Source organism: Hevea brasiliensis, chromosome 4, assembly GCF_030052815.1.
Source record: "Hevea brasiliensis isolate MT/VB/25A 57/8 chromosome 4, ASM3005281v1, whole genome shotgun sequence".
NCBI lineage: Eukaryota > Viridiplantae > Streptophyta > Magnoliopsida > Malpighiales > Euphorbiaceae > Hevea > Hevea brasiliensis.
Window position 1 is genome coordinate 75,600,891 of NC_079496.1, and position 22,948 is coordinate 75,623,838.

At 35.2% G+C, this 22,948-nt stretch overlaps 1 protein-coding gene across 1 annotated transcript in view; it reads left to right on the forward strand.

Annotated features, from left to right (window-relative positions):
- The window catches only part of LOC110660558 (lecithin-cholesterol acyltransferase-like 4), a 71,076-nt gene extending 70,265 nt beyond the window's left edge, over positions 1-811 (forward strand). Inside the window, exon 11 of the mRNA XM_021818906.2 lies at positions 158-811. Within this exon, the coding sequence (XP_021674598.2) occupies positions 158-577 (420 nt within the window). The 3' untranslated portion in view covers positions 578-811. The remainder of the gene's footprint in view (positions 1-157) is intronic.
- The last annotated feature ends 22,137 nt before the right edge of the window (positions 812-22,948 follow it).

Consider the following 22,948-nt stretch of genomic DNA (forward strand, 5'->3'; position numbering starts at 1 on the left):
TTTGGCCATTTGAGGCTCCGCCAGTAGATTCTTCTTTTAGAAAAGTAGACAAATGAAACTAATGTAGGGCTCCTATATATGGCCTTTAAGTCTGACAATATGCCATTAAAATATGCTGTGGCATTCTCTAAAGTTTTCTTCTCTTTCATCTACTTAGGCTGATGGGCTCAATGCAGAAGCAAGGGTTGGTGTCCCTGGTGAGCACCGAGGAATTCTCAGTGACCATCATGTGTTTAGGATTCTCAAACACTGGCTAAAGGCAGGCGATCCAGATCCTTACTACAACCCGGTAAATGATTATGTGATTCTACCCACTGCTTTTGAAGTTGGGACGCACAAAGAGAATGCCTTACAATTTACATCACTCAAAGAGGAATGGGAAATCATCTCAGGGGATCAAGACGACCACTATATTATGGCCGACAAAAAGCCTGTAGTAAGTTCAATATCAGTTTCTCATGCAGGAGGTGGTAAATCTTTGCAGGAAGAAACATATGCCACTTTGATTGTTCATTCTCAGAATGAGGGGAAGCAACACATTCAGCTAAATGCTATTAGTGTGTCTGTTGATAGTTGAATGTACTCTCAGACAGAAAAGTGTTGGGTTGCTTAAAGATGGCATGTAGATCTTGTATGCAATGTATATAACAGTTGCTTGTAACAGTGACCGTGGTGCAACTTGGTGGTATCCAAATTTGTGCACTTCTACAGGGAATGCTTGTTCAAGAAGGACTATACTTCATGGAATTTGGTCTGTTATGGTACTGATGCTAATTTCGTAAAATAAGCTTCATTTTCAATTTTCACACAATCAATGCTCGAATTTTATTTTTTTAAAATAAATTATTATTATTATTATTATTATTATTATTATTATTATTATTTAAAGTTGAATTCTTTCATTTTAGGTACGTAAGTTTCATTGGATTTTTTTGGATAAATCATATAATTTTCACACAATTAATGTATGAATTTTATTTTTTTTAAATGTATTATTTTATTTTAAATTGAAATAATTGAATTTTTTTATTTTAAATATGAGAATTGACAAAATTATAATTTTTAAAGGGCGGGTTGAATGTTTTTAATATTAAATGCTTAAACAATGTCTGCATATTTAACCATTACCGTTAGCGGTGTTATTTATGTTAGTTAATTTCCATGAAATACATTCCAGCTCTTTTCTATGGGAGAGTTGTGTGCCCTTCTTTTTTTTTTTTTTTTTTTTTTAAATCTACCATGTGAGGAGGTCAATATTATTATTTCCATATTCGGAGTATAATATACCCAAAAAAACCTTTTGAAAACGTTTCACTGTTAGAAGTTTATATGGTAGAATTAGTTGTGCACCGTCAATTTTAAGAAGTTAAAGAAAAAAAAAATTCAATGATGCACGCCGGGTAATGTATTTATTTATATCACAATTCAATTTCAATATTTTTTTATTTTAGTTAATTAATGACTTTGAAATATTAAATTAAATTGTCAATTTAATATGGCTGAATCCATAACTCAAGCTAGCAGAAGATTAACGGGTGTTAATTATGTGGAGGCTGACTAATTAAATAATTACCCATACAAGTGGTATTATTTATTGGGTAGCTATAGATATTTAGTGTTGAAAAATATCTATTGAATGATGAACATGGAGTGTAATTGTGGAAAAGTGGTGTGAGTGGGTGGATATGAAGATGAAGAGTGGTGTTAAGGTGGTTATGGGAGGTCACAGGAAGTAGGTTGGTGGAGAGAAAAAGGTGTAAGTAGTGGAAGTGTTAGTCACCAAACTTGGTCACCAAGTAGAGCTTTGCCTATAAATTGAAAGGTTGGGCTTCAGTCAGAACAACAACCAATCAATCAACACTTGGCAAACAAAATATCTTGGCTCAAATTTTCTCTAATTTAGTAATCCCTTTACATTTTTAAGCGATTATTTACATTTCAGTCTAGTATTTAGTTTCAATTTCAGCTTTTCATTTTCAATTCAAGCAATCAATTTCTAATTCCTCTACAAATATTTCCATTCTTGTAATCAATCTTTCAATTTTCAATGCAATTTACAATTTTCTATTCATATTTTAGTTCCTGCAAATCAGCTCTTTAATTTTTCAGTAAGCCAATTTACTAATTTCTGCCAATGTTTATATTTTCAAGCAAATAAGTCTTTCAATGTCTAAAAGCTGTCATTTATACTTTTTGCACATATTTATATTTTTTCAACAAGCAATTTACTCTTTCAATTAAGCGCAAATTTTACATTTTCTACACAGATTTACTTTTCGAAGCAATCAATCATGAACAACCTTTACTTTTCAAGCATAATATTTACTCTTTCATGCACAAGCGATCTTTTGATTTCCCAACAACCAACTCTAGTTCTCAAAATTTTCAAGTTGATCAAGTAGATATCTTTGCGAAGCGTATTTTAGTGGAGTTAAGAAACTCAAAGGAAAGTTCAATCCTTTGTTTCTCGCCAATCGCTCAAATTGAAAGTCAGAACGGCGCAAATACATTTATAAATGGGATCATACACATCCCTGACATGCTCGTAATCCAACTCTCACATGCAAAAAAAGGTCATATCTGCTTTTGACACGTGTAAATTGAGTAAAATCAATTTCACACAGAAACAATTTTGGCACATTCAATGGGACCTATTTCTACTTTCTATTCTCTTCATTCACGTTCAGTTCATAGTTTTCATAAAATAGTTTTGGACATCATGCCGAAAACAATGATTTGTTATGAAAAAAGAGCCACAAGGCTCGACCCTGAAAGAGTAGCTGATAAAGCTAAACTCAATAACAATGAAAAATAAGATCCTAACAACGAGTCACCCGCAGGACAAGAGATGGCTTCAATTACATTTGATGTAGCTAGCATTGGCGCTCAAATTGCTCAACAAGTGACATAACCAATTGAAGCTAGAATCAAAGCTGCTTTTAAGACTAGCAATTTTATAGTAAATTAAGTTAGGGTTTCAATTGAATTAGGGTTTTTATTGCTTGTGACCTGTTTACTAAAATTGAGCATATATTATGGCTATTGGATGCATAAATGTTGGGATATGATAATGAGATGGCAAAACAATTGAGCGAATATGAAGTGCTGAATTCGGACTGCTCCTGGACAGCCCAAGTCCAGTGAGTTCAAATGCTCATATGTAACACCCCTATTTGCATAACCTAGTATATTTCACTATTTCAGTGACCGTTGTCGGTCCGGACAATGAAGAGAATTAGAACCACATCTAAGACACCTAGATAAGCCCTGAACGTAAATAATTAGTAATTATCAAATAGTTAAGTATAAATAAGAAAAACAGAACACAAGAAGTTAAATGAGTCGGGAGTCACAGCGATGGATGATCTTCTCAGGAATGACTGCGAGGTCAGTCTAAACTCAAAATTCGAACTGTAAAATGTGACGCTGCGGTCCTCAAGACTATTGCGAACACAGTGGAAAAGAGAAAATCATGAAAAAGAATTGTTAAGCAGATCAAATAATTAGGTTAGGGATCCGGAAGAGATATCGAATAACTTGCAAATCGGAATGAATCAGTGAGGGGCAATTTGGTCAATTCACCCCTAGAGCTGACACATGACCTGACTGTCCAATAAAATCTGAGAAATAAAAATTTTGAAATATATAAATAAATTAAAGAAGTGTGAAGAAAACAAAAGAAAAAGAAAATGAAAAATTCAAAAAGTAAAGGCATTATGACATCACTTAAGTGATGTATGCATGACACCAAAATTAATTAATTTCTAATTTAATTATTTTGAGGATAATTATACTAATAAAAAGACAGTAAAAAGCAAATTTTATTATTTTTCTTCTTCCTTTGCCGTGACTTCTCTCCCTCCTCACCCTCTCTTCCAATTTCCTCCATTAAAGCTTATTATTAAGCTTTTTAAACCCCAAATTACACCATAAATCTTTTGTGAAAAATAGTAGAAACCTCAAATTGAACCTCAAGAAGAAGATTTAAGGAGAAAAACTTGAAGAAGATTTAAAGAAACAAGAATTTAGAAGAGCTCCATAAGAGGTAAGCTCTCGTTTAAACTAATTAGGCTTTGTATGCATAGATATAAGCTTGAAGATAAGAATTTAACTTTAGAAAACACAAAAATTATTTATGAACTTTAATGAAAGAAATTCTGCCAGCCATAGTCCTTTAGAGTTTTAATGGTGTTTAGTTAAATTAACTATGAATTCTTGGTGAATTGATGTTGTATAGATGATGTGTATGTGTAAATTGCATGAATTGAAGAAATTAGAAGATTAGGATTCTTGAGCCATGGAAATTGGAAAAAAAAAAGGGAAAATAGTCAATTGATGCAATTGACTTTAATTGAGTTGAGAAATGGTCACTTTGGACCATTTGTGATGTGTGTGAATTGGTAGAATGAGATTACAATTCGGATTGGTGAGAGTCACTATTCTGGCAGCTTGACCTAGGTCCCTTTCAGGGACCAAAAGTGAAAATTTACTAACCTAATTGGTATGAGGTCAATTGGGAATAAAACTAGACACAAAATGGACCATTTTTCATTTGGAATCATGCCCAGAAAATGATCATAACTTAGTGAACAATTAGGTTAAATCCGGATTGGGCACACTGACCTGTACAAAAATGGCTAAATGAATAGTAGTTACGTAAATGACCATAACTTGGTCTAGAAAGGTCCAAATGACCTGAATTTTATACCGATAGAAACTTGAGACAAAGACCTACAACTTTCATGAAGAAAATAAACCCAAAATTTGATCATAACCTGTTTGAAAAACTACCTACAGTCAACCCAAAAAATTGTCAAAATCCAGTGTTTGCCCAGAATTCTGGGTAATACTAAATCCAGCCAGCCATGTTCAAATAGCTATAACTTGGGCTACAAAACTCCAAATGGAGTGATTCAAAAAGGGAAATAAAGTTAAGACAATAAGGAACAACTTCTATGAAGAAAACTTAGTCAAATTATCACAGAAACATGACCAATGGAACAATGCAAAACTGAATACGAAAACTGAAAATTTGAAATTTGTGCCTAAGAGACTTGAAGTTTGGGGAAATAACCAAAACTAAAAATTAAGTAACCAAAATGTGGTATGTGGATGAAATTAGAATTTTCATACCTATTAAGCATTAGAAAGTCAACAAATTGACTTGAATAGTATCGTGAATAGTAACACCGAAATATAAATTTTAAAGAATATCAAGTTTAGCATATTAAAGCTAGGTATAAATAGATTTGAATTTATTTTTAGACTTATGATAAATTATGATACTGAAACACTGTGAGACTGTGTGTTTCAGTTGAAAAGAATACAGGAAAAGAACCCGAGGCATCGAGTCTAGGCCAAGAGGCGACTCGCTTAAGGTTTGTGCACAACATAAACATTCTTTAAAATTTCTTTGCAAAGTGCATGAAATGATTTGTGACTTAATTATATTGCAAAATAATGATTGAAATGTACACTATGTTTTTTATCCAAATTGTTGAAAATTTGATGATATGTGATTTAATTGTCAGTAAATGTTTGATAAATTGATAAGATAGTTTTGAAACTACAGTGTCATGACCATATATTTGAATGTCTCACTAGCATGACCAGTGGGAGAAATTAGTTTCGAATTTTGATTCCTTCTTTAGCTGAAGTGTTGAGGTGTGTGCCAGTAGAAGAAGAAATTTGAATGGGTACCCATAGTTTGAGCTAGCTAGCCTTGTGATTTCTCATAAGCCTCCGGCTATTGAGATGAATATGTTTCGAATGGCATGATATAACTGTGTGTTTTTATAAAATTCTTTTTGAGACTTCCAAAATGAAATTGTTTAGACTAAAAGTTTATAAATCATGTTTTGTATCTGCCTTTCATTTTCAGTACCGTGTTTGAATAAATGTGATTTGAATTATGTGTAAATGTTATTTTAGTATGTTGTGCACTACTGAGTCATAGTACTCAGCGATGGCTGTTATTGCTGTCGCACATATAGAGACTAGATGAGCAGCAGAGTGAGCTGCTGAGGATTTTGGAGCTACATCCCTGAAGTTCTATCGGGTATATTTTATACCCTGATTATAATATTTATTTTGATGTATGTAAATGTATGTACTTATATAAACTGGTCATGAGCAGTTATATAGAGTTTGTAATAATATTATTTTGAATTTTCTAATGTAAATTTTGGATTGATGTATGTAAATTGATTTTACTTTAATGAGAAATGAATGGAATTATTGAGTACTATTTTTTATGACAATTGAATTCAGAAATGGTGTTATGGTAGTGTTGGATTTGATTAAATGAGATATAGGAAGTGTTTTTACAGGTTTTTGAAGAACTGTTTTCTTAAAATACAGACGGCACTCTGCCGAAATTTTTTTAAAATTTAACGATAAATAAAAATGGACAAAAATTTTAACTAGCTTTTAAACTTCTATTAAATGTAAGAAAATGCTGACCACTTTAGAAAAGTAAGAAAATGGTTTTTAAAATCTCTTATAGGGTACTTAATGAGTTATCCGTAGGTGAAGTTCGGTAGTTTATTAGGTATTCTACGGGATCATGTTATGTCTTACAGAGGGGTAAGGTGTGACATGTTTTAGTGGTATCAGAGTGAAATTTTTGAATTTTTTTTACTTTTGAATTTGTGTCTTTTCTTTGATAAGTACAACTGCTCAATATCCTTATTTGTTACATACAGTGCGTTATATCATAAATATGAACTAACGGAGGGAATCTCCTTGTGTTATTTGTTCAGGAGATATCCTAACTCCAGACTGTAATGGAAGAAGGGGATCGCTCTGTTGAGTAGTCAGTAGAGGCTGAGGCCCAAGGGGAAGCCCCAGCTCTCTAAAATGTTGGTGGGTCGGTGGCACCAGCCACACAAATGCCACAGTTTCCTGCACAATTTGCCCAGCAGATGACTACAATGTTTCAACAAATGGCTAGAAGCATGCCTACTCAAGCTCCACTTCAGACACCTGTGGTGCAACCACAGCCTCCAGCCAGGCAGTATGACAAGCTACTTAAGTATGGGGCTACAGAGTTTAAGGGTACAGTAGACCCTTTAGAGGTAGAGCAGTGGTTGGAGAGGATGGATCGAGTGTTTAAGAAGCTGCACTTCCCAGATGAACTAAAATTTGAAAGTGTCCTTGTTGCAAGGGGATGCGTATGACTGGTAGAAGACCATCCCCCATAGCTTGGCTGAATCGCCGGTATTGACCTGGGACGACTTCATCAGAGAGTTCAGACAGAAATATTTCCCAGATGCATATGTGGATCAGAAACTGTAAGAATTTCTGAGTCTAAAACAAGGCAATAGATCAGTGGCAGAATATGAAAGGGAATTCTCCCGCTTAAGCCACTATGCTAGGAGTCTCCTGTCTACCAGCAAGGAAAGGTGCAAGAGATTTAAGACCGAGTCTGAGCTCATCTCTCAGGCACTTGAGTTGGAAAGGATTGAATTAGAAGCAATCCCAGCGAAAGAAAAAATCAGAGAAGACTGAGAAATCAGAGAAAGATAAAGGGGAAAAATCAGTGGAGCAAAGTCCCAGTGGTACATCTGGAAAGAAGAAAAAATTTTGGGACCAAGCAGAGGTAGAGGTGGAAGGTTTGGAAGGGGTAGATTCTCTGGTCAGAGACCCCCTAGGTCTGGTCAGCAGTCGACCAGGGGTTTATATCCTCCCTGCCTCTGTGAGACATGTGGCAAGATTCATGAAGGAGGATGCAATTGGGCAACAGGAGCTTGCTTTAACTGTGGAGGCAAGGGCCATCTTGCTAAGGACTGCACCAGTGCTCCTAGATTTGGTCCAGCTCCTACTACTGCAGAAGGATCCATTCAGAGTCCTACTACTAGAGGTTCACAACAGGTTAGTAGAGGAAGAAGCAGAGGTAGAGGTAATGCTTCTGGCAATCAGGATACTGTTAGCCAGTCAGCACAAGGGAGTGCTCCAGCCAGAGTTTACACGATAAGACAGCGGGAAGAGGCTGAGACTTCTGATGTTGTAGCCGGTACATTCTCTATCTCTGATCAAGATGTAATTGTACTATTTGATCCGGGTTCAACCTACTCATATGTTAGTGCTAGCATAGTGAGTTTCCTTACTGTTCCGTGTGCCAAAATGGATTTTGAAGTGCTAGTAACTAGTCCGTTAGGACAAGAGGTCTGGGTTAACAGAATCTATAGAGATTGTCCTTTAGTGATCCAAGGACACACCTTTTTGTCAGATTTGATTGAAATGCCTTTTAGATTATGATATCATTTTGGGCATGAATTGGTTAGCCAGGCATCACGCCATGATTGACTATAGACTGAAGACAGTCACTTTTGGTCTCCCTTTGTACAGTGATGTGGTAATACATGGGGAGAGGCAGTTACTGCCATCAAACATCATTTTGGCTGCACTAGCCAGAAGGATGATCAGAAAGGGGTGTGAAGCATACTTGGCACATGTGATAGACATCCAAGTGGGGAGTCCAACACTGAGGGACATCCCCTCTGTATGTAACTTTCTGGATGTGTTTCCTGATGAATTACCAAGATTACCTTTAGAAAGAGAAGTGCAGTTTGAAATTGATGTTATGCTCGGTGTGGACCCAATCTCCATAACACCATATAGAATGGCACCAGCAGAATTGAAAGAATTGAAAGTGCAGTTGCAAGGTTACTTGATAAGGGCTTTATCCGCCTTAGTGTGTCACCTTGGAGAACGCCAGTGTTGTTTGTTAAGAAGAAGGATGGCACTCTCCGTTTATGTATTGACTACTAGCAGTTGAATAAGGTAACAATAAAGAACAGATATCCATTGCCTCGCATTGATGACTTGTTTGATCAGTTGAGGGATGCAGCTGTGTTCTCCAAGATTGACCTGAAATCGGGTTATTATCAGCTGAAAGTACAAGATCAGAGTGTTCCTAAAACTACCTTTAGAACCCGCTATGGCCATTATGAGTTCTTGGTCATGCCATTCGGGTTAACTAATGCTCCGGCTACTTTTATGGATTTGATGAATACTATCTTCAGACCATACCTTGACCAGTTTGTTGTGGTATTCATAGATGATATATTGGTCTACTCGAGGAGTGCAGAGGAGCATGATAAACATCTGCGGATTGTACTGCAGACTTTGAGGGAGAAACAGCTATACGCTAAATTGTCGAAGTGTGAATTTTGGCTGAAAAAAATATCTTTCTTGGGGCATGTAGTATCGGTAGAGGGCATCAAGGTAGATCCAAGTAAGATAGAAGCTGTCCTTAAATTGGAGGCCACCCAGAAATATCACTAAGATTCGCAATTTTCTGGGTTTAGCTGGATACTACCACCGTTACTACCACCGTTTTGTGAAGGGATTCTCCATGTTGGCATCTCCATTGACTAAGCTACTTCGAAAAGATGTGAAATTTCAGTGGACGGATAAATGCCAACAGAGTTTTGATGAGTTGAAGAGATGTTTGATCGAAGCTCCAATCCTTACTTTACCTACCCCGAGTAAAGAGTATATTGTTTATAGTGACGCTTCTTACAATGGGTTAGGCTGTGTATTGATGCAAGAGCGGAATGTCATTGCCTATGCATCACGCCAGCTGAAACCACATGAGAGGAATTATCCGACACATGATTTGGAGCTTGCAACTATTGTGTTCGCTTTTAAGATCTAGAGACACTATTTGTATGGGGAGAAGTGCTACATCTACATAGATCATAAGAGTTTGAAGTATCTGGGCACTCAGAAGGAGTTGAATTTGAGACAGAGGAGAAGGTTAGAGTTAATAAAAGACTATGATTGCCTAATAGACTATCAGCCAGGGAAAGCTAATGTGGTGGCTGACGCCTTAAGTCGCAAGACTGTGGCAAGTCTACAGGTTACTCTTTTGTTTATGGTACATGAGTTGAGAGTATTGCATGCTAGCTTATAGATTAATGATGAGGGGTAGACAACAGTTGCATAGCATGTACAGCCAGTGTTGATTGATCAAATCAGAATGGTTGCCTAAAATGATCAGAAGTATCAGAAATTGTTAGAAGAAGTCCGACAGGGCAAGAAACCTGAATTCTCAGTGAGAGATGATGGCCTACTGCTACACCAGGGCAGAATGTGCATTCCTAATTATATTGATTTGAGGCAGATCATTTTGAAGGAAGCACATGAATCTCCTTTTGCTATGCACCCTGGTGGCACAAAAATGTATGAGGGCTGAAAGAACACTACTGATGGATGGGTATGAAAAGAGATGTAGCAGAATTTGTTTCTAAATGCCTAACTTGTCAGCAAGTGAAGGCAGAGCATCAAGTACCAGCTGGTTTGTTACATCCACTACCAGTACCAGAATGGAAATGGGAGAGAATAACTATGGATTTTGTGATGGGACTTCCGAAGATACAGAAGAGTCATGATGCAGTATGGGTTATAGTTGATAGACTAATCAAGTCTGCTCATTTTCTGCCTATCCAGATGGACTACAGTTTAGAAAGATTGGCCAAGTTGTACATTGATGAGAAAGTAAGACTGAATGGAGTGCCAGTATCCATTGTATCAGACAGAGACCCTAGGTTCACTTCTAGATTCTGGGGTAGTCTTTAGAGAGCCTTAGGAACTAGATTGAACTTCAGCACGGCATTCCACCCATAGACAGATAGCCAGTCTGAGAGAGTAATTCAGATCTTAGAGGACATGCTACGGGCTTGTGTGATTGAGTTTGAGGGCAGTTGGGACACCCACTTGCCTTTGATTGAGTTTGCTTACAACAATAGCTACCAATCAAGCATTAGGATGCCTCCATATGAAGCTTTGTATGTCAGAAAGTGCAGAACCCTGTTGTATTGGGATGAGGTAGGTGAAAGAAAGTTGATTGGGCCAGAAATTGTTCAGCGAACTGAGGAGAAAATCAGATTGATCAGAGATCGACTCAAAACTGCATTAGACCGTTAGAAGTCCTATATTGATCTGAAAAGAAGAGATATTGAGTATGCAGTGGGTGACAAAGTATTCCTCAAGGTTTCCCTTTGGAACAGAATTATGAGATTCGGCAGAAAGGGGAAACTGAGTCCTCGTTTCATTGGGCCATATGAGGTTCAGGAAAGAGTGGGTCCTTTGGCATATCGTTTGGCACTACCTCCAGAGTTGGAGAAGATACATAATGTCTTCTATGTGTCTATGTTGAGGAGGTATCGATCAGACCCATCTCATGTACTACCAGTAGAAGAGATTGAGGTGAATCCAAACCTCACATATGAGGAAGAACCCATAGAGATTCTGGCTTATGAGGTGAAGCAGCTACGGAACAAGCAGATACCGTTAGTGAAAGTGCTGTGGAACCATCATTCGGGCCAGAAGGCTACTTGGGAACGAGAGGAGGACATGAGGAGACAACACCCATAGTTGTTTAGAGACTGATACCAAGTAAAATTTCGAGACGAAATTTATTTTAAGGGGGGGGGGGAGAATTGTAGCACTCCTATTTGCATAGCCTGGTATATTTCACTATTCCGGTGATCGGTGTCGGTCCGGATAATGAAGAGAATTAGAACCACATCTAAGACACCTAGATAAGCCCTGAACGCAAATAATTAGTAATTGCCAAATAGTTAAGTATAAATAAGAAAAACAGAACACAAGAAGTTAAATGAGCCGGGAGTCACAGCGATAGGTGACCTTCTCGGGAATGACTGTGAGGTCAGTCTAAACTCAAATTTTGAACCATAAAATATAACGCTACGGTCCTTAAGACTATTGTGAACACAGTGAAAAAGAGAAAATCACGAAAAGGAATTGTTAAACAAATCAAATAATTAGGTTAGGGATCTGGAAGAAATATCGAATAACTTGCAAACCGGATCGAACCGGCGAGAGGCAAGTTGGTCAATTCACCCCTAGAGCTGACACTTGACCTAACTGTCTAATAAAATTTGAGAAATGAAAATTTTGAAATATATAATTAAATTAAAGAAGTGTGAAGAAAACAAAATAAAAAGAAAAAGAAAATGAAAAATTCAAAAAGTAAAGGCATCATGACATCACTTAAGTGATGTATGCATGACACCAAAATTAATTTAATTTCTAATTTAATTATTTTGAGGATAATTATACTAATAAAAAGACAAAGTGAAAAGCAAATTTTATTGTTTTTCTTCTTCCTTAGCAGTGACTTCTCTCCCTCCTCACCCTCTCTTCCAATTTCCTCCATTAAAGCTTATTATCAAGCTCTTTAAACCCCAAATTACACCATAAATCTTTTATGAAAAATAGTAGAAACCTCAAATTGAACCTCAAGAAGAAGATTTATGGAGAAAAACTTGAAGAAACAAGAATTTAGAAGAGCTCCATAAGAGGTAAGCTCTCTTTTAAACTAATTAGGCTTTGTATGCATAGATATAAGCTTGAAGATAAGAATTTAACTTTAGAAAACACAAAAATTATTTATGAACTTTAATGAAAGAAATTCTGCCAGCCATAGTCCTTTAGAGTTTTGATGGTGTTTAGTTAAATTAACTATGAATTCTTGGTGAATTGATGTTGTATAGATGATGTGTATGTGTAAATTGCATGAATTGAAGAAATTAGAAGATTAGGGTTCTTGAGCCATGGAAATTGGAAAAAAAAATTGGGAAAATGGTCAATTGATGCAATTGACTTTAATTGAGTTGAGAAATGGTCACTTTGGACCATTTGTGATGTGTGTGAAATGGTAGAATGAGATTACAATTCGGATTGGCGAGAGTCACTATTATGGCAGCTTGACCTAGGTCCCTTTCAGGGACCAAAAGTGAAAATTTACTAACCTAATTGGTATGAAGTCAATTAGGAAGGAAACTAGACACAAAATGGACCATTTTTCATTCAGGAATCATGCCCAGAAAATGACCATAACTTAGTGAACAATTAGGTTAAATTCGGATTGGGCACACTGACCTGTACAAAAATAATCAAATGAACAGTAGTTACATAAATGACCATAACTTGGTCTAGAAAAGGTCTAAATGACCTGAATTATATACCGATAGAAAGCTGAGATATAGACCTACAACTTTTATGAAGAAAACAAACCCAAATTTTGTTCATAACCTGTTTGAAAAATCACCTGTAGTCAACTCACAAAATTGCCAAAATCCAGAGTTTGCCCAGAATTCTGGGTAACACCAAATCCAGCCAGCCATGTTCAAATAGCTATAACATGGGCTACAAAACTCCAAATGGAGTGATTCAAAAAGGGAAATAAAGTTAAGACAATAAGGAACAACTTCTATGAAGAAAACTTAGCCAAATTATCACAGAAATATGACCAATGGAACAGTGCAAAAATGAACACCAAAACTGAAATTTTGAAATTTGTGCCTAAGAGACTTGAAGTTTGGGGAAACAACCAAAACCAATAAATTAGGTAACCAAAATGTGGTATGTGGGTGAAATTAGAATTTCCATACCTATTAAGCATTAGAAAGTCAACAAATTGACTTGAATAGTATCGTAAATAGTAACACCAAAATACAAATTTTAAAGAACATCAAGTTTAGCATATTAAAGCTAGGTATAAATAGATTTGAATTTATTTTGGACTTATGATAAATTATGATACTGAAACACTGTGAAACTGTGTGTTTCAGTTAAAAAGAATACCGAGAAAGAACCCGAGGCATCGAGTCGAGGCCAAGAGGCGACTCGCTTAAGGTTTGTGCACAACATAAACATTCTTTAAAATTTCTTAGCAAAGTGCATGAAATGATTTGTGGTTTAATTATATTGTAAAATAATGATTGAAATGTACACTATGTTTTTTATCTAAATTGTTAGAAATTGGATGATATGTGATCTAATTGTCAGTAAATGTTTGATAAATTGATAAGATAGTTTTGAAACCACAGTGTCATGACCATATATTTGAATGTCTCACTAGCATGACTAGTGGGAGAAATTAGTTTCGAATTTTGATTCCTTCTCTGGCTGAAGTGTTGAGGTGTGTGCTAGTAGAAGAAGAAATTTGAATGGGTACCCATAGTTTGAGCTAGCTAGCCTAGTGATTTCTCATAAGCCTCCAACTATTGAGATGAATATGTTTCGAATGGCATAATATAACTGTGTTTTTATAAAATTCGTTTTGAGACTTCCAAAATGAAATTGTTTGGATTAAAAGTTTATAAATCATGTTTTGTATCTGCCTTTCATTTTCAGTACCGTATTTGAATAAATGTAATTTGAATTATGTGTAAATGTTATTTTAGTATGTTGTGCACCACTGAGTCATAGTACTCAGCAATGGCTGTTATTGCTGTCGCACATATAGAGACTAGAGGAGCAGCAAAGTGAGCTGCCGAGGATTTTGGAGCTACTTCCCTGAAGTTCCACCGGGTATATTATATACACTGATTGTAATATTTATTTTGATGTATGTAAATGTATGTACATATATAAATTGGTCATGAGCAGTTGTATAGAGTTTGTAATAATATTATTTTGGATTTCCTAATGTAAATTTTGGATTGATGTATGTAAATTGATTTTACTTTAATGAGAAATGAATGGAATTATTGAGTACTATTTTTTATGACAATTGAATTGAGAAATGGTGTTGTGGTAGTGTTGGATTTGATGAAATGAGATATAGGAAGTGTTTTTACAGGTTTTTGAAGAACTGTTTTCTTAAAATACAGACAGCACTCTGCCAAAATTTTTCCAAAATTTGCGAACAAATAAAAATGGACAAAAATTTTAACTAGCTTTTAAACTTCTATTAAATGTAAGAAAATGCTCACCACTTTAGAAAAGTAAGAAAATGGTTTTTAAAATCCCTTGTAGGGTATTTAATGAGTTATCGGTAGGTAAAGTTCGATAGTTCATTAGGTATTATACGGGATCATGTTATGTCTTACAGAGGGGTAAGGTGTGACATCATAACTTGAGCTAGGCAACTCCAAATGATATGAAACTAAATCCAAATTAAAGATAAAACAAAATACTAAATTTTTCATGGGAACACTTGACCTGAAACTGACTGGAAGTCACTTGTATTCTGAGTTGAATCCAAAAATGAAAATCTAGAATCTTGGAAAAATGACCCAATTAATAGTATACACTAAAATGAGCATAACTTGTACTAGGAAACTCCAAATGAGGTGATTTTTATTTTGTTAGAAAGCTGAGACATAACAGAACAACTTTCATGAAGAACAAACTGCTCAGTTCTAATTGTAAATAGGTCAAATTCCTAGAGAAATTCTGTATGGTTGAAACTGGAATTCCCAGTGATTTTAGCAAAATGCCTTGTGACCCCTGTGTAGTAATTAGGGCATAACTTTCATTGTAAAAATCTAATTGAGATGATTTAAAATGATCTGGAAACCTAAGACTACAACTTTGTTTTAGAGACTTTGTCCAAATTCTGGGTGTAAGACGCTTAAATATTGAGTGCAAAATTGACCCAAACACTTGGAAACCTAGAAATCACAGGATAATGCATCTGTGAACCAGGATTGGAAATTTAGCCATAACTCACTCTACAAAATCCCAAATTTAGTGATTCTTGAGCCTGTGTAACCCTGAGACACAGGGGAACAATTCATATGAAGAACATGAAGTCAAATTGTGATTGTAACCTACCCAAAATGGCTTGACAAAATAGTTCTAGAAATCTGCCCTATTCTAAAATGTCCTAAACCTGAAATTGGTCACTAGACCAGTTTTGGTAAAATGGCTATAACTTGAGTTACACATATGCAAATTGAGTGATTCGAAAGCCAAAATAAACATAAGACCTAAACTTATAAATTTTATAAAGAAAGGATGGCCAAATTGTTACTGCATCTTGGCCAAATCTATTAGAAAAGTTAAAGTACCAAATCTGGAACTTATGAAATATCCATAAAATGGCTTGAAATGTAAATTGTACTTAATGCCAATGGCTTGATGAACATATATGACATGTGAATATGTGATTGGGACTTATGTTCCAACTATGATTGAGATGATAATGCCATGATGAAAGAATGATGATGAATGATGAAAAAATATGAACATGGAACTGCTAATGATAATAAATAAGCCCAATGATACCTAGACAGTAGTGTAAGAGTTGGATAGATTGGCATACCAAGAAGGGATGAGATTAGCAGTACTGCACACGGCTTCTATGCTAGGATACCATAGGCAGGCACCAAGTGTTCAATATGGTTATCCCTTATTAATGATGACTTGAATAATCACGGGCGGGCACCGAGTGTCGGATGTGATTATTCCCATAGCTTTATGACCAATATTACATACCCAATATGTAACACCCTCACTGTAGTAATTCCGTACATTCTATTATTTTGGTGACCGGTGTCAGTCTGGATAGCTAGAACGTCTGGAAAAATATTTAGACTAGAGTGAGGAGTCATGAATAACTCAAATAATGATAAGAAAAATTTAGGAAAAATTTTTGAAATAAAATACAACCAAGTTAAATGAGCCGGTGCCCTAGCAATGAGTAACCCAGTGGGAAGTTGCGGTCTTCGCAACTAGAAAACCTAAACCCAGGAGAAAATTCGTGAAATAATTTTTGAGACTTGAGAGAAGAGTCATTGAGGTTTCTACGGCATTAGAATGCTAAGAAAAGGCTTAGAAAAATTTTTCAATCAGTACAGACGATTTTGGCTCAATAAGCCAAACAGAGGGCATTTTGGTCATTTCATCTTCGGAGATGATTTTTGACTGACTTGTCCAGTTAAGTAAATAATTATTATGACATAAAATATGAATAAATATTGCTAAAAATTATATTAGAAATGAGTAGAGAAGAGAAGAAAAGAAAATGAAAGAAAATGCTAATTATGACATCATATGATGTCATTTAAATTTCCTTCACCAATCACAATTTATTAAACTCATTAAAAGGGATAAGGAAGACCAAAACTTGACAAAAAATCTGCATCTTCAACCTTTGGCCAGCCAAAAAACATTGAGAGAGAGAGAGAGAGAGAGAGGAAAGAAAACTCCATGGAAGCTTGATCAAGCTTGAGCAAACCCACCAAATCACCTCCAAACCCTAATTTCTCTTCATGAAAAATTGTCCCTACCACTAGAGCAAGCATTGGACAGCAATTTGAAGAGGAAAAAGAAAAGTTTTGGCAAGCTTGGGAGTAGCTCCAACAAGGTTAGTGCCTATACTAACTTCCCTATCTTTTTAATCTTTGTTAGGAAGACAAATTAAATGAGAATTTATTGTAAAATTGAGCAAAACAATTATATTGAAGTATGTATGAAATTAGCAGCCATGGGAGAAGGATGAGATTTGTTGATTTTTATGACTTGAATTGTTTAGAAGTGGTTTGTGATGAGATAACTTGAGTTAGATGTGGAATTATGTGTGTTGGATGTGTTGGATGGTATGGATAGCATGAAATGGACACTTGGAAATTAGGGTTTGTGACAAAATAGGAGTTTTGCTTATGAAATGGTATATTAACCTTGTAATGGTCAATTAGTGACCATTTGAATGTGTGTGAGGAGGATTTTAAGTGAGTAAGGATAATGGAGTTGAGTTTAGGCATGCTGCCCTTGGTGACCTGCAGGACTGGATATGAGTCCAGCAGGTTTGGTCAGCCATAAATGGAGTTGTATAGGTTCAATTGGTGCAAGACCAATTGGACATGAAACTATACACATAATGGCACGACTTTGGTGAAGAAACCCTACCCAGAAAACCAAACCAAGATGACCTAAAAATTACCCTAATCCGGGTGACCAACATGCTGTCCCTAGAAAATGACCAAATAAATAGTATTTGTTCAAATGGTCATAACTCAGTGTAGAAAAGTTCAATTGATCTGAAATTTTACCAGAAGAAAGCTGAGACATAGCCTTACAACTTTCATGAGGAACACAAATCCAAATTCTGACCATAACCTAGTCAAATTGTGAACCAAACTTAGGTCACCAAATCTAGCAGAACCAAATTGCCCAGAAATTCTGGGTACAGGTCAATCCGGCCAGTTATGGTAAAATTACCATAAATTGAGCTACAAAACTCAAATTGGAGTGATTTAAAAAGGAAATTAAAGAAGATACATAAAGGAACAAGTTTGATGAAGAGAATTTTTCCAAATTTTCACTGTAACAATGACCAATGGAACAGTGAACTTAGGGTATGAAATCTGAAAATTTTGAATAACATAAAATAAGCTTTGTAATGGTATTGGAAATCAATACTAACAAAAATAGAATGCAAAATGTGGTATCTTGGTGAACTTAGGTTCAATAAATTTATTATGTATTAAAAAGTCAACAATTTGGGTGAATAGTAATGTGAATAGTAATATAAAGACACAAAGTGTAAGAACTAAATTGGTAGAGGAAATTAAGGTATGAAATTTGGAATCCATGAAATGTTCATGGATTACTTGGAATAGAAATAGTAATTTACCTAAATGACTTAATGAACATTTAAGTTATGTGAGTATATAGTTAAGATTTGTATTCCCATTACTAGTAGGTCTAATAAAATATAAGTGATACCACTTGAATATGAAATGTACTTTACGTGAATAGATTGTTGAATGTATAAATGAGATAAAAGTGTCATTTGGGATTTAGGTTCCCATCAAAGAGAGAAAGGAAAGATGTTTGAATGTAAATGGTACTTGAAATCAAATGAATGTAAATTGAAATTAGTATGAATATTACGATGAATGAATAAATTACCCAGAAATGTGAATTTGGAAATTATGCTTCCACTATAAACAAAATTAGAATGCTATAAAAATATAAACGAAAAATATAATGAAATGATAAAACATATAGACTCCTAATGGTACTATGTGCCCATGTATTGCCTAGACACGTGTGTCAGATTGGATAGATTAGCATGCCAATAGGATATTGTTTTAGCAGTACTACGAAAGGCTTTATGCCTATATTTATGGCTTTATGTCCGCACTCATGACTTTATGCCTGCACTCATGGCTTTATGCCCGCATTCATGGCTTTTATGCCAAATTATATGTTATCATGGCTTTTTGGCTATACTGACTGCATACGTGGTTGACGTTCCTCGCCCCATGATATGACGACTCGAGGCACCGCGGTGTCCAGTGCCAACGACCCGTTATCCAGTTTAGTCAGCCTGTCATAGGTTACTTGGGCAGTCTAATTTATTAAAATAAGTTACAAATATTAGCAATTAAAAATGCTAGAAAGCAAATAAATGAGTAAGAAGTTCTAAAATAAATTAGTTTAGCTCAAAAAGATTTGTTTCTTAGAATGATCTGATGTAAATAAAATTAGTTCTAAAAATTTTAAATATTATGAAATGATTGTAAACAACTTAGAAAATATCAAGGAAGTGATAAAAAAACTAGTACTGTCACGGGGGCCTCACGTGGGTAGATATTGTTCGCTTTGGGCCTCGGCCCGCACGGTTTCGTTCCTGGGCCGAGCCTCTGCCCAACCCAAAATGCGTCTACCCAAGCAAGGCCACCCCCTTCATATTAGCCCAGTCACTCCCCCATACTTGGCCGATGTGGGATTGAGTCACCTCTGTGACATCTCCCCCACCCAATCCTGCAACGACCTCGTTGCAGTCCGGCCACCCTGCCTACACCTCTGTGCACTTGGCTTGAGTCGACCAAGATGGGTCGGCTCTGATACCAACTGCCACGAGGGCCTCACGTGGGTAGATATTGTCCGCTTTGGGCCTCGGCCCGCACGGTTTTGTTCTTGGGCCAAGCCTCTGCCCAACCCAAAACGCGTCTACCCAAGTAAGGCCACCCCCTTCATATTAGCCCAGTCACTCCCCCATACTTGGCCGATGTGGGATTGAGTCACCTCTGTGACATAATAACATTACAAATGGGACTTTCATAAGAATATAAGTATAAGTTTAAATTTTAGATTTATTTATACATTATATAAATGATTATTGTAAACTTATGATAAAAGTGATTCTAGAGAGCAACATAAATGACAAAAAATATACTGTATGGCAAATTTCATATGAATCCAGTAAAATTCTTGAGTATAGAAAATATACTCCAATTATCTTTATTTGTATACATTATTTCTCATTATATTATTGTACCACTAAGCAGCAATGCTTAGCGATATGGATTTTGTTTCCTCGCGCAGGTACTGAAGTTAAAGTCCAGCGAATACTAAACAGAGATTTTGGAGTCCAGATCTGCAAAGTATCAAAGGTTGTCACCTCCTCAGTAATGCATGTAGATAGGGCCCATATAGATCATATTATGTATTTTGTACATTATAATTAGTTATCATTTGTAATGTAAACTATGAATTGTATGTTGAAATATAGATTATGGAACTGTAATTAATTCTGTAAATTGTGTAAATTAATGAAGCTTGAGAATTTATATATATAAATTGTGCATGAATGGAAATGAATATGAAATTGAGATATATGAATGAGATGTGAATTACAAGAATTGAAAGTGAGATGAATATGATGAGCATGAATGTCTGATATTTTTATTGTAAAATATTATTGAAAATTTCAAGCAGGTAAATAGTGAAATATGTCAAACGATAATAAAATAGGGGAAACTACGTTAGTTTCTCCGTCGAAAAATAATCGATATTAAATATAACGAGAACAAAATTTTTAAAGAAATAAAGTAAGATAAGTTAGGGTGCTCCGGCACCGAATGTAGCACGCCCTGCTCGGCTACACTGTAGTCGAGTGAGAGGTGTTACACGATAGGCACCGAGTGTTCGATAGTAAGATGGCTAGCAAGCGCCGAGTATCCAGTGCTAATATACCAGTGTATCCAGTCTTAACAATTTGTTAGAGGTTACTTTGGGCACTGAAAGTAAGCAAAAAAGTTGTACAACAAAGTAAAAAAAAAAAAAGTAAAGATCCTCTAAAAGGAATGAATCCAAAGATCATGAAAATATGAAAAGTACCCAGAATTTATTACATAGTAAACCTATGTAGAAGCTATAGACATTTGACCGCATGAAACCTATATTACAATCAAATTGTTTTATTAAAACTCATATGTGAATTATGCTTACTCCTCACAACATGTTAGCTAATTTAACTTTTACATATTGTATTTTGGTATATTATTGCACCACTAAGCAGAAATGCTTAGCGCGATAGTTTTTTCTCCCTAAGGTACTAGAGATAAGACCCAATAGATATCAGACTGGGATTTTGAGACAAATCTGCAGTATTATTATCACCTCAGCATATCACTTTGGTAGGGCTCACGGTTCCAAAGCAATGTATATTTTGCACATTATAATTAAATGTAAAATCTGTAATTAAATTTTGAGTTTGTATAAAAATTATGCAAACAATGTACATTGAGTCAATTAAGGAAATGAGATAAATCCATGTATGAAATGGATGCGAATGAAATGGAAACATGATTTATGATATTGAGTAGTTATGAAATTGAGATTTACATTATTGAAATATTTAAACAGGTAAAGATTTTAACAGGAAAAATGTCAATAAAACAAGGGAGACTCTTACAGTTTCTTCGAAAGAAAAAAAAAATTCTAAACTGAATTGTAACAGACTCAATGTGACAAGGAAATAAACTACAGCAAGACTAGGTGCTCCGACACAGGATGTGGCATTTCTTTGCACATCTACACTGTAGATTGGGTAGGGGGTGTTACATAATTAGTGTTTTCCATAATACTAATTAATTAGTGTTTTAATTCCCTAATTTACTTAAACTTGACAAGTGGCCAAATCAAAATTAGAAAACACATCTAATTGGTGAATTAAATATAGACACTTATAAAGTTGATAATCATTAGTGGTCAACAACCAATTGACTTTAAGGAATTACTATCTCCAATTGTTAGATATTAGAAGACAATATATTCGAAGAGAATTGTTTTCTTTCCATCTTCCATTTTCTCAAAAACCAAGCTCTCCCATCTTCTTCCTTGTATTTAATTCAAGAGGAATTTGAAGTTGTCACTCTTGAATTAAAGATAGAGAAATTGTTTCTATATACTTTCATAAGCTTAAAACTAATAAAAACCTTAAACTTCATCTTTGTGCAAGATTGGTCAAGACAAGGAGAGGAAGCACAAAGGATTTTTGATTAAAAATTGGTGCTTTGGTCATCTTGTTCATGTGGACGGACAAAAGGATCGACTCTTGGCTATCTTAGCCTCCCAAATAGGGTGTTGAATGTGATTCTGTGCCTATATGGGTAAAGTCCTTAATTTTATCTTAATAATTTTAAGGTCTAAGTTTTCTAATGGCAAATAGGCTTTTTAGCAATTAAGTTACAAGTGTTGTAACCTAAAATATGTGTTTTTATAATAGCATAAAGAATTTGCCTATTGCATAAAACATTAGAGTTTAAATATTTTAAAATTGTTAAGTTTGCACCCTTGGTGCTATTTTTCTTTTTGGTTCCTCTATTTAGGATTGTAAGTGTTTGAGTATGGCTTATTAACCTGCCTCTGGTTGAAGTTTCCTTTGTTATTCACATAGTTTATCTGTTTTATGGAGGGCTTACTGTAGTTGCTACATTCTAAAGTCATGTGGCCTCCTTTACAATTGTTATAGTGTTGATTGCTTGACCCTACTGCATTAGCTTGCATCTTGTCAAGTCTCCTTGTAAGTTGGTCAAACTGAGCATTGATCATGCTTAGAGCATCCAATTTTAGGATCCATGTTGTTCTCCTCATATCTCCTCTTGTTAGTAGTATGCCCTAGAGCATATCATTTTGTATGTATCTTGTATATATTTTATTAATAAAAGACAATTACACTTTTCTATTTACATAATCTATTTATGTGTAATTGAAAAGGTCCATCGATATTTTGGCTAAAAAATACTATTCTTAAGTTGTTAAGAATATAAGTGACAGTATTTCTAGTACAAAGTATCATAAATTGGTTCACAATCGAGGATACTTTACAAAGGACATGACTTATCCAGAAAGATTGTAATCATGTTTGTTCTCAAAGTATTACTATGAGATA